The 13529-nt window shown below is 33.4% G+C and overlaps 1 protein-coding gene across 50 annotated transcripts in view; it reads right to left on the bottom strand.

The window, feature by feature from the left end:
• The window catches only part of GPHN (gephyrin), a 564043-nt gene that overhangs the window by 258433 nt on the left and 292081 nt on the right, over positions 1 to 13529 (bottom strand). For all 50 annotated transcript variants that reach the window (XM_070594056.1, XM_070594020.1, XM_070594022.1 and 47 more), the window contains one exon: positions 5132 to 5226. In XM_070594056.1, coding sequence (XP_070450157.1) covers positions 5132 to 5226 — 95 coding nt within the window. The remainder of the gene's footprint in view (positions 1 to 5131; positions 5227 to 13529) is intronic.

Genomic DNA, 13529 nt, shown 5'->3' with positions numbered 1-13529 from the left:
AAACAATATTATATGAAGCCATTTTTGCCACCAAAGGGAGAAAATTAACCCTTCCCCAAAAGCAATGTATATGTCTGTTAGCGTGTTTATATTCAGCTACTGACTAGATGAAGCAATGATCAAATGGCAATAATGGTAGGTAATGAAGCAAACTGGCAAAAACAAATTAGTCCTACTTCATACATTAAAAATGAACTAAGGACTTCAAGTCCTACTTTATCAAATAGAGATATAATGGAAAATTCCATGTAACTAAAACTGAACTGAACAGTTAAAACACAGTTGAAAGATGGGTTAATGAGTATTATAATGGAAAATCTTTTTATAAAATGAAAAACTACCTATCCCTTTTTCTTTTTATGAATTTAGATATTTATCTAATAGTTTTTCTTTTTTTTCTTTTTTCTGTTTTTTTTTTTGCCGAGGAAGATTCGCCCTGAGCCAACATCTGTTGCCAATCTTTTTTTTTCATGTGAGCCACTGCCACAGCATGGCCACTGACAGATGAGTGGCATGGTTCCACACACGGGAACCAAACCTAGGCTGCTGAAGTGGAGCACGCAGATCTTTAATCACTAGGCCATAGGGGCTGGTCTTAAAAGAAGGTTTTCCTAATGAGGAAATCTATATAGGACCTCATAACATTTCTATGAGCTATGTGATGTCACTAAAAAAACTAAGTAGAGATCACAAGTCAAGTTAATAGCAAAACTGAGAATAAACCCCAGGATAAATCATGCCTCAGAGCATAACCACAGTGGTTACTCTATTATTGTCAATGAAGTTTAGAACAAAAAGTATTTATCTCTTTAAAAAGTCAGTGGGGCATAAATTATAGATTGAAGGAGGTTATCATGTTGCTCCTTTGTGGGAAGTTCAATTAGCTACTGGAACAGGAAGTGCTAAACCTAGATGAGTAAATTACCCAAGGTCACATAACTAGTAAATGCTAGTAAGTGCTAGGATATAAACTCAGGGATCTGATTTTAAAAATAGAGCTCTTTCTCTTTCAGTGTTGACCAAGATGGTAGATGCTTAACTACAGCTTCTCTCTCTTACTGATTGTGGACAGAATACAAATAGTGACTACCTGAGAACTCTGAACATAAACAATAGCAGGCAGATTAGAAACTGAAGTCAGAACTTCAATAACAGCCCTTAAAGGGTCTAGTTCCAGTTGTACTACTATGATGATGGTAATGTGAGAACTAAAACCCAGAGAGAAGACCTATCTTTCTGGGTTGTGGAACTAGGAGAAGGGGCCTGTTATGTCTAAAGAGCTGGGATGGGAGAAAGCTCTATTATTTTTTCCCAACTTTTTCTTTTCCTTTGCCTCTTTGCCCTGAAGGTGGTCCTATTGTGTAGAATTGCATAATAGCACAGGGGGTTAATACTCCACAAGAAATATCTTCTGGCTAGAGGAACTAGAAATAAGAGCCCTGGGGAACTGGAGAGCAGGGGGGAAATTCTTGGATAGGAGAGAGCTAGAGAAAGTGGATCCCCTAATTGTGCCAGCGAACTGACAGAAGTACCAGGCTCACTGTTGAAATATGCATGTGTGGAATGGACTCAAGTGTAAGAAAGACTTTTAAAAATATAAGTAAAATATACTCCCCTGTCCAAGTCTAACAAAGGCTGAACAACCACCCACAGAAAGTAAGACAGAATTTACAATCTGAATCCAATCAGTCTGATTGCTAAAACTAACTAACAGTCTCCAGAGGACTTTACAGAGTCCAGAGTCTTACAATATACTATTCAAAATATCCAGAATACAATGCGAAGTTACTCAACATAGAAAGAACCAGGAAAATCTGACCACTTCTCACAGGAAAAGAAAATCAACAGATGTCAATCCCAAGGTGAGCCAGATATTGAAATTGTTGGAAAAATAATTTCCAGCAGCTATTATGACCATTGTCCATGACACAAAGGTCAACATTTTTGAAATACATGCAAAGATAAAAGTTCTTAGAATAAAGCTATAAAAAACAGTCAAATAGAAATTTTAGAACTGAAAAAATACGTTATCCAAAATTTAAAAACACACTGCATAGGCTCAAAGGCACAATGGAGATGAAAGAGGAAAAAGTCTGTGAACTTGAACCTAGATCAACAGAAACAACCTGAGGTGAAGTATAGAGAGAAAAACATGATTAAAAAAAGTGAGCCTTAGGGACCTGTGAGACATTATCAAAACATGTAAAAATCATGTCACACAAGTCTTAGCAGGAGAGGAGAATGAGATTGGTGCAGAAAAAAGAATTTGAAAAGTTAATAGCTGAAAACTTCCTAAATTTGATTAAAGACATAAATTTACAGATTAAAGAAGCTCTCTGAACCCAAAAGGATAAACTCAAAGAAAACTACACCCAGACACATAAGAATCAAAATATCTTCAAAGCATCCAGAGAAAAACCATACATTACACATAAGGGAACAGCAATTCAAATAACTGTGGATTTCTCCAAGGAATCATGAAGCCAGAAGACAATGGAATAACATTTTTTTCTAAAGTGATGAAAGAAAAAAACTGTCAATCCAGAATTCTGTATTTAGTGAAAATATCCTTCAGGAATGAAGGTAAGATAAAGACATTTGCAGACGAAGGAAAGCTATTAGAAGGTTTTGCCAGCAGTACTGCTGTAAGAACTAGAACTTTCAAACAATAACAACACAACAACAGTAATCAACACTCAAATAAGATTTCTTATGAATCAGTTGTTCTAAGCACATTACATGGACTAACTCAATCCAAGAAGTTTGATACTACTAACATCCTCATTATACAGATGAGAAAACAAACAAAAAAACATGCTAAGCAGCTAGTAAGTAGTAGAGCCAGAATAGAACTCAAGCAATCTGGCTTCAGAGATGATGCTCTTAACTGTTACTTGATATTATCTTCCCACTTACTTGTACAAAGAAAACTGGAGGATATTAAGTTAACCAAGTAGATGAAAACCATTTTAAATTAATTTAGTGATATTAAAAATTGTTTTTATTTAATGCTGCTGTCTAGAGATAAAAATAGGAAGGCAAGGCACCAACTTGATGCATTACTTTACTTTGAAAAATATTCTATCAGAACTAGGATGAAACATTGATTTGTCAACAGTAACCATAAAAAAACCATTTTTTGAGCACTTACTATGTATCAGAAGTTGTTTTAGGGGCTACGGATGTAAAAATGAATAAGATACAGCTCCCATTCTTAAGGATTTTACACAAATTAGGCAATACAGACAAGTAAGTAAATAATTACAATATAGTATGTGCTTTAATAGAAGCATGTAGAAAACTCAAAGTACATATGAGGTAAAAATGCTGTAGAAAGGAAGCATCAATCTAATCATGGCTTTGAAAAGCACAAAAAATGAACAGTCAAGGAAATATTCCACAATTCCCTCTTCTACAACTCATGGAGACTACTATCTCTATTTCAAATTTGTAAATAAACTCTCAGTTAAATTAGTAATGAACACAAAGAAAAGCCAGAAGAAACTGTTACCGTGCTGTGATAAAGATGATGGATCTATTCCAAAGTACTTAGAATAAGCTCCTGCTGATTAATTTTTCACTCACTCAACAGTCCAGGGCTCAGTAATTACGTGGATTCAGAATGTAGAGGAGAAATTAATCCAGAAAAATCTTTCAGTAAGACAACAGTGATATTTCCATGCTGGATCAAGACAGTTATATTCAATTTAGAGTTACCTTAACAGTTGCAAAGAATAAGTTCTTCAGGTAAACTGTGGGATCCTTAAGCTGAGGACCATGCCTGATTTTTCTTTCTATCCTTAGTATCCCTAATAGTTAATATGGGCCTGGCAAATAGAGCATTATTTTGTTTGTTGAATTAGACTTTTATTATAAAAGAATTAACAAGAGATGACATTTAATTCTTTCTTGACTATATTCCTTGTATGCCAAGAAACAGTTCTTTTGTGTTCAAAGACCACTACTTCATTCCACAAAGAAAAGAGATCAGTTGTGACCATTTACCTCCTATGTCTAGGTAACATAAATAAGGGTTAATAATAAAGAACACCAACAGCATAAAAGATTCAATGTGAGTTCCTCAAAGACCAGCATGGGCTTTTAATTTAAAATCTCGATCATGCTACTTTAATTTTCTTTTTGCTCTTACTAAAATTAAATATTATAATACAGTACTTGTGACAGCAAAGAAAATATAGTAACTAATGGCCCATTCACATTTCCCTGTAGCTGTGCTTCAAGTGGCTGCCACTAATAGGATATAAACTTAGTCTAAGTAACAGAAAGGGCACTGTGACTCATATTCCATGCATCAAATGGATATATTAACTTTTATGTTCATATCGCACACAAGATCAATAAATGGTTATAAATAATTATTGTTAAATCCTGCAATTAGAAACTTGCTATGTATTTTTAGGGTGCTTTGAGATCAACTGTCTAGTAATCAACGGTCATTAAATCAACAGATTCTCACTAAGTTGATATTTCTGTCTTTAACTTAAATAACATATGCTGTCCTCATTAAAGGGGATTTTAATCTAAGAGTTGCTAAAATAATAATAAATAAATAACTAAACCATCAGCTCGAAGATGGATTTGAAGATGGATGTCAACATTTATGTCAACAAAGGCATAGTTTTAAATATATTAATTTAATAAACTAATAATATATTATTGAGCTCTTTTCATGACCACACATCATTATGCCTATTTACAAATTGGAGTAAATGTTCCTAACTTATGAGAACTTATTTTTAAAAATTCTACTGTTCAGTTTTATTAAATTAGTATTTAATGACAATTAATGCACATTAATTGATGATTACAAATAATCACAAAAAGAATAATTTTACATCTTAATAAACTGAACTCTTCTCTGGGTTGGGATTAACAACTTTTAGCAGTAATATAATATTTTCTAAAAATTTAAACAATATGTAAAAAAAAAAAAAAACGTGAAGAAAATTGTGGCCAAGATTTAACCAGACAAGATATTAAGACTTAACTCTAGGATACAAAGAGGGCAATCTTAAGTGTTATGACGAAAGTTCTTTAGGTTTATCAGTCTACTGTAGTGATTAGAGATATGGAATTAACTTTCTTTGCAACATGTTGGTGACTTTCTTACCTAGAGAGCATGCCCAGAGGTGTAACATTAAGTGATCCCATCAGCATTGCCAGGGCCATCCCTGGTGCTTCCCGTTCTATTACTTCTTTTGTGGCCTGTAATTAAAGATTAAATAGCAGACTGAGTGAAATTAGCCAAAAAGAAGGAATACAGAGTAGTAAAATTAACTTAAAAATAACTATAAATCATGCTTTCTATAAACCATACTTTGTAGTTCTCCAAACATTTTTTTTAAGGCATCAAGACAGTTCTTTGGGACCACTGAATAAAAGCTGAGTGAGGATCAGGACACCCAGGGAACTTTATATTAGCAGACCTTTCTTACCCTTACAACTCAGAAGTATTTGATAGAAGTCTCATCTAGCCTAATAACCTAAATCTTAAAATACAACCTCAGTTGCTATAGAAGCTCGACAGATTTTCATAGGGTGAGAAATCTGGGTATTTTTCTGTGTCTATTATTCTTGAAATAATTAGTCCCTGGAAACCTGAGCTCTCTCTGTATCTCTCCTAGCTCCATGGTTTTATGATATAATTAAAAAGAACTCAAGAACTCACCAAGTCAATTTTCCCCATTTATTGGGCAGAAGAAAAACTCTAGATTTACCATCTTCCATATCTTCAATATAAATTATCTGATTGTTTTTATTTTTTTATTTTTGAGGAAGATTAGCCCTGAGTTCACATCCATGCCCATCTTTCTCTACTTTATATGTGGGATGCCTGCCACAGCATGGCTTGCCAAGCGGTGCCATGTCCACACCCGGGATCCAAACTGGCAAACCCCAGGCTGCCAAAGCAGAATGTGCGTACTTAACTGCTGCGCCACCGGGCAGGCCTCTATAATGAAAGTCTTAAGATAGGACATTCTTTTAGACAAGTGTGGTTAAACTTGGATAAGCTAATGAAGGAAATAGGAAACTTTCATTTCTAAAAGTCAATTAAAATAGGTACATATTTATCATACTGTGATGATAAAGATATGTTTTAGGCTAAATTTTGGGAGTGAAATACCTGACTTAATCCATTTCTAATCCTCTGTTTCTACAAATGCAGCAGGTTATAATAAATGAGAGCAATACAAAAACAAAGATTGCAAAATACTTTTCCAGTAAATAAGAAGACAAACGAAATAAAAAGTAAATTATGGTGGAATATAGAGAAAGGTGGATATTTTAATATTTCATTAGAAGTAAAGTGATAGTTCTGAATAAGATTGTAGCCTTGGTCAAAATTTAGGTTGAGGAATCAGCAAAGCAGTTAAAATGCATCAAGTACATGTTAGACGTCAGTTGATGTTATAAATAAAGTTTTAAGAGGCACATAAATTAGTTATTTAATCCCTTATAATTATATAGAATAAACGATTAGCAGAATTGACATAATCTACTGATCCACTGAATCCCAGCACAATGCAATTATTTAACAATGGCAGAAATTTTAAAGGAAAACTAGCACTATCATAATGCTTTTCAATGAAACCTGCTTTAAAAATAGAGGGCCAGCACGCAGGAGAAAAGGAAATTCTTAAATTCCTAAATTTGGGGGTTACTTTTACTTAAATACATAGCTAAAAATTGTGGAGCTAGCATTATCTAGAATCTATCCCTTATTTTCCAGATTCAATCTATCTGATATGATTTTGAAGTCTCCTGAGAGGAAACACTATTACCATGTTATAAATTGCTGTATTGAGATTTACGACTCCTTCTTAGGGACCTTGAAATATTTGAGCCCTAAAAATCAAGCATGGGATGTTACCAAGAAAGTCTTTAAAAGAGCTCTTTAGATAGGGTTAACATTTATTTCTTTATCTGCTCGAAAATGTCACACAAGCAATGTTTAACACTTAATGAATTTGGGGGCCTGCATAGAGATGTACTCCAAAGTATAACAGCACACTTTACTTAAGGACAAAGGAAGAAAATATCAACAGATAGTTGAGAGGAAGTCTTTCACTTAAAAAGATACTTGAAAGCACAACATTTATCCATCCATATAATAAATACTTATTAAGCATCTACTATGTGCTAGGTAGTATTCTAAGGCACTGATGTTGCAGTATTGAATAAAACAAACTTAGAAGAGTGTGTAAACTCACTGTCACCTACTACATAAAAAACTCAATTGACAAATTATATATGAGAATTACCTAAAAGAGATATAAATTAATCTTTCTACATCCTCTAAAATATACCATTGGATTTGGCCAGACCACAGTGGTCTATCTGGAATGTCTCATTTCACTTGCTTAGAGAACACAACCTAATTTCATCTTATTTTTCTTTGCCCTATTTTTCAACATTTATCTTATTAAAGGTTCTGGTGTATTTATACATTTGGGTAAACCGCATTAAATATTTTTTAGGATATTAACAAATATATGGTTGAGGGACAGATAAATGCATATATGTATTCTTTACAAAGAGATCATCTTTTTCTAAACATAATTTAGGAAGGACAGTTAATTCTTTCTGAAGACTTTCTAGAGAATTTGGGCCTATCGATACAAATCTTGTATACTTTCGAACATAAGAGAAAGATATATATTTTCATGATGCCAGTGAAAGGCATTGGTGCTGACAGGAGTGAATGACAGGGGAGGCTGTCAGACTCTCTCTAGGACTACACAAAAACCAATCTTTTCGATAGGGTGTTCCTAAATAATGCACAGTCTTTTTTACATCTGTATCAAATATACCTCTTCCATAAAACATCAGAGCTTTTCTGTTTCCTTTTTAGTTTCTCTTTCTCTCAAGCTGTTTGGTGTAGCAGAAAAACCACCATCTGTGAAGTCAGACAACGTCACTACACAGTTGAGGTCCATCAGAGTAAGACTAGATCGGTTAAGCCACCAACACAGTGCCCAACATATAGTATATAGACTCAATACATATTTGTTGAATAAAAGAATGAATAAATAAGTTAACTAATATAAATTTGAAACCGGCTTTGTCAGTTAGTTATTCTATGAATTAGAACAAAATATTTAACCTCTCTGAGCTTCAATGTACTTAAGAATAAAATGGAGATAATAACAAAACATACCTATATTTTATGAGAACTAAATGATATAAATAAATCACCTAGCATAGAGTAGGTATTCAATACATGTCAATTCTCTCTATGCAGCTACCTTCCAATTCTCCTTACATCCTTGCAGTTTTAATCATAACAGAGAACAGAAATAATTCAAAACTCCAGAAAACAAATCTAGATACAGTGGTCGAGAACCAAAGATGAGGGAAAAGAGAAGAGAGAGAACCTAAATGTAAGACCATTGGAAAGTGGGAGGGCAGGAAGCAGAAAACTGAAATAGTGGGATCTAAAGGGAACAAGCAGCCAAATGAAGCAGGAACTAGAAGATGGATGGGAGGGCAAGAGCTGGGGGAAAACATCTATAAATTGTAAATGGGGAGGTACAAGTGGAAGGCAAAGAACAAGACAATAAAACTTAATTTAGAATAAAACAAGAAAAGTTGTCTGTCTAAATTATTAGAAAATCCAAACAGAAGAATGGTTTTAACAAATGTAGGTTTTTCCTTTTAATCAGATATTCTAGTACAATACAGATAAAGTGTTAATGAGTAGGTAGCAAGCATTCTTTATCAATAGACTATTCATAATAAAATGGCAAAAAGATGCTATTAAAAGTTTGAAGCTATTTTTTCTTCATTAGCTAAAATTCTGTTTCTCACTTTTTCATACATTATTAATTTGATTATCAAATTCTTTTTTTCCTTGAGCAATAGAAATTTATATTCCTACTTCAGACACAACTTTTCTGAACTGGCAGAGTCCAAAATAATGAGGTTTAATTGGATTTACCTATTCTCTTTAAATAAGACATTTGATCTTTAACTTCCAAATACTTTATAAACTATGCAAGTTGTAACCGCCTATGGAAAATCACTTATCGTGATTTTTTCTTTTACCCTTGAAGCTTTGAAGATTAAAGTCAGAAAGATGCTTCAAAGACTGCTCAACTTGCAAAAAAGAGTGTCATAAACAATGATTCTATAGCCCAGGGAACTTGTCAATAAAATCCAGGTCCATTTTTAACTTCACAGGAAAAATGACCTTAAAAAAATGTTATTGCTTTAACAGGCAATGATGTTTAAATATGTACAGGACACACAATAGCTAAATGTAAATGTGCAGAAGTTCCTCATATGCATGGTGATTGTGAAAAATCACTTAGTATAGTGCTCATACTTTTATTAACAGAGCCTAATTTGTGTATTAATATTTACATGCTTGTTACTTGACTAGGTAGATTTAATAAAATTTCCTCCTAACAATTGATGCAGTGCCCTCCGCTGATTAGATAATCTTAAATAAAGACTATCTGTGAAACACCATCTAATGGGTACTAAGCTATCCAGGTGGGATATGGTTAGAGCAGTGGTTCTAACACTTCAGTGTGCATCAGAATCTCCTATAGGGTTTGTTAAACACCGATTGCTGGGCCCTGAGCAGAAATTTTGATTCAGAATATCTGGTTGGGGCCTCAAAATTTGCATTTCTAACAAGTGTCCAGCTTATGCTTGTGATGCTGGTCAAAAGACCACACTTTGAAAAACACATTGCACATGGAAGAAATGAGGTAGATTAATGATAATATGTACCACTTGATCTAATCTTCATGATACCTTGTATTCAACTTTGTAAAGTAGATTGAAATAAATGTGAGGATCCTTCATCAGAGCAAAATATGGACCCAGTTAGGAGATAAATTAGTAAAAATAGGCAGTTTAATGCCAGCCAACTAGATTTCCCTGACTCCGTCCCTTAAAGGGCAACCACATTAATATTGTTTTACATTTTAAAAAAGGGTTATAATAAACTTATAATTCAGAGCATGCCCCTATATGTATTCTGTAGTACAGAGAAGCTATCTTTAACATTTTTTTTCTGAGGACTGCATATGATGCATAAAATTTACATACAAGACTAACTCCTACAGATGTTTAAGGAGCACCAGCTATGAATCTACTCCTTTCTCCTCTCATTTAAGAAACAGCAAAATGAAAGTGAGAGTCACATTGTTATAAGGGCAGCCTTGAATTTATTCTAATTAGTTGAAAACATTCATTTGCTGATTCTGTTAATTTTATGTTAGTCGCAAACATCTTTCAACCAATCAGAACACATCAGTGTATCATAACAGTGTGATTAAGTGGTTAAAGACTACTGCTACAAAGGAGAAGCTGCAACCAAGGAGTGAAAGCAGTTATCCCAGTTTTACTTGGGAGATACGATCTTATTGATAATGCATTTCTTTTTCTTCGGGTTTTAGCCTTCTTAAATATTTACATCTTCTTTCACTCCTGGAAGAAGCAGAACACTTTTCAAAACGGAGATACTCCATTTTGGTTTTCAGTTAGAGTTGTACAATATTTAAATAAGATCTGATTATGATGAAAGATCAAAGGACAGAGTACAATTTTAGAGAGAAAACAAGGAAAAAAAGAGTAAAAATTTAAGTACTGCAGGCAATTTCATCTTCCATTCCACTCAATGAACATGTACTTTGCAGTGAAAATGAGATGCCGCTAAGAGTCTGCTATTTCCACAGTTCATCTCAGTTCCCGTAAGAGTCACTGAGTTAGCATATCACCATGCTAGGTAAAGTTCTAGTGATTAAAGCTAAGTATTTCTTGTATAATATGACCCCTAAAGCAAGCCAACCAATTTATTTGGCTCAATAAAAGGATTTATTTCAACGTTAGAGTAAAAACTGGTTGTTGGGCTACTGAGAATATGTCTTCATACAATATAGTACGGGTGACTGAAAGATTTCCAAGCGTTACTTTTACTATGAAAAATCTCACCCTGTTTGCTAACATTTAGATCCCAACCCTTGTTAAATGTCCAACTTGAGTATACAGCAGCGAGTACTTTTCTCTTAACATAGTGTGTTATTTTTCACATTATTTTCCTCCTTTATCTAAATATTAATTTGTCAAATTATCAAATAAAAAATCAGGAACTCAGATGAGCAAATTATTTTTATTAGATATTTTTCACAAGAATACTTATCTTCATATTCTACTTACATAAACAGTACTACTTTATATCTTGTTCTAGGGAAAGGTGAAAGAATAACACTATTTCTATGAATTATCAGCATTTTCATATCTGCAATATATATTGTTTCATTTGGCATTATGTGAAAAACAGTAAAGTTCTCCCTTATGGTAGGGTGTTGGTTACATATGTCTTTCAAGCTATATAGAAAAAAATTTTATTCATTTATGCTCCTCAAAAGTTGATATGTAGATATGGGAAAATATCCTGTTTCTCAAATCTGAAGAAAGATGAACCAATTTGAAATTGTATTGAAAAGCTGCTGTCTGGTCAATGAACTGGTGAATATATAACCCAGTCTCTTTACTCCAGCTACTCTGGAGTTTTACTTTGTTTTTTAATGTGGTTAGTAGTATATAATATAAGCAGAAACATAACAGCTGACTAAAAAAACTATACATTGGATTTTCATTTTATTAATGATCACACATAACTAGTTGGTTTACTTAAAGCAGTGCAAGTTTTTAATGTTCAGATAACAACACAACTTTAGGCTGTGCTTAAACATCCTCATTGAAAAGAAAAGAAAAAAGCTCCTACTTTAGGCGTATAAGTACTATTTGCAAATGACTCACTGCCAAATGATTTTAGAAAATCTAAAACTTTGCTCTTTTGCCCTGAGATATGATAATGCCCACTGGTGATCTCTTTAGAAAGTAGCCACATTAGAAACATGTACTTATCATGTTTGAAATTCTCTTTCTCCAAAACTAGATTCTCACCAAAAGAGGCACAGGAGACAAAGAGGCACAAGAGATAGGTCAGGTAAAGGAAGTGGAATGAGAAGAGATAAAAAACCAAAAAGAGCTCCTTTCTATTTTAATTATTATTATAAGGTGTTGCCTTTCATCATCTCATACCATCCTCAGTTTTAAAATTAGGGGCCAACTGGGAAAGAGGAAAATGAGCACAGTACTTCCTAAAAGCAAAGAAATTCAATATTTCTGTTGTCTTGATATAAGCTTAACTAAGTAGAAGTTCCAAGAGTAAAGATGAGAGGAGAATGCATACACATAAGTATTTGGAGGATATGGCATGCTGTAGCTTGAATTAAATAACTTGCTCTCTACAATTTTGACTGTCTAAAGATTGATTTTAAAGCTACTAACCTCTCACTTTATGATCAGGCTTTTTATTCATCATCTATAACCTAATAGATGTTGTTTTTCATTATTCACATACTGAATGAATATCAGTTTTTGTTCTATGCCTCCAGAAATTTATCTATCTCCCAGTTTTCCATTTGTAAAAAGAAGGTAATGATATTTGTTACCTTTCTTATAAAACTAAAGTGCTAATACTCGAAAGCATTTTTAGTTAACTAAAAAGATGTCACAATATTTATACTGCTAGTTTGATAACATTTTACACTACATAAATTTACAATGCTCTGAAAAAGCTCTTATTTCTCTTATTCACTACATTGGTGAGCTAAACATGAATATTATTATTTAGCCACATAATTCAATAGAAGAAATATTCACATCAGAACTTTTTATTTTCAGTGACTTTCTTACAAAATACCTATAGACATTCTCTAATTAAATACTTAACACATTTCTGTATTACATGAGACAGAGGAGACATTTATTACTTCTCTTTCTGTAAGTGAAGAAATGGACACACCAATAAGTTCTAATGACTAATCCAAAACCACAGAGTAAATCAACAGAAAACTCCAGAAGGGAACTCAGGCCTATAGACTCCAATTCTGAACCTAATCCATTAATCTATTATTATGTGCTTCCCAGTTATAAAGCACTACACCCTATTCAAACATAGGAAGGATCTTTGTATTCTGCTTAAATGCAATAAAACATATAAAATGATCAGTATCATTCCTATCACATAGCAAGTGCTTAACAAATGTTAGGTCCTATTATTCGTATTAAAGCACAAATCTAAAGGTACCTAATACTGCAGAAGTTGCTGTTATGGACTATAGTCAAAGCAGCTGTGAAACTGAATAGTTCTATCAGAAGCAGTACAGAACAGAAGCTATTAGCATGTCTGTTTTTGAACGTGTATGAATTACTAGAAGATGTTTGAAGAATTCCAGGTGCTAGCAGCAATCTTGAAAACTTAATGAAGATTTATCAAGAAGCAGCAGCTTTGGAGACAACAATTCCCAGGAATATAGCCTTGGACACTGCCATAAAACCTCTGAACTAGATCAGGAAAAGGATGTGAGAAGACTGAACATGTCTTTCAAAGAAAAAGGAACTAACAACATCTCCTGGATTTAAGCTTCCACCCAAGTCCAACAGAAAACAGCAGTGTAATTATGTATCTAAGCAAAGATGAAAAA

The sequence above is a fragment of the Equus przewalskii genome, chromosome 25 (genome assembly GCF_037783145.1).
Source record: "Equus przewalskii isolate Varuska chromosome 25, EquPr2, whole genome shotgun sequence".
Classification (NCBI taxonomy): Eukaryota; Metazoa; Chordata; class Mammalia; order Perissodactyla; family Equidae; genus Equus; species Equus przewalskii.
The sequence above is the reverse complement of the archived record's forward strand: the minus strand, read 5'-3'. Positions and strand labels throughout refer to the sequence as shown.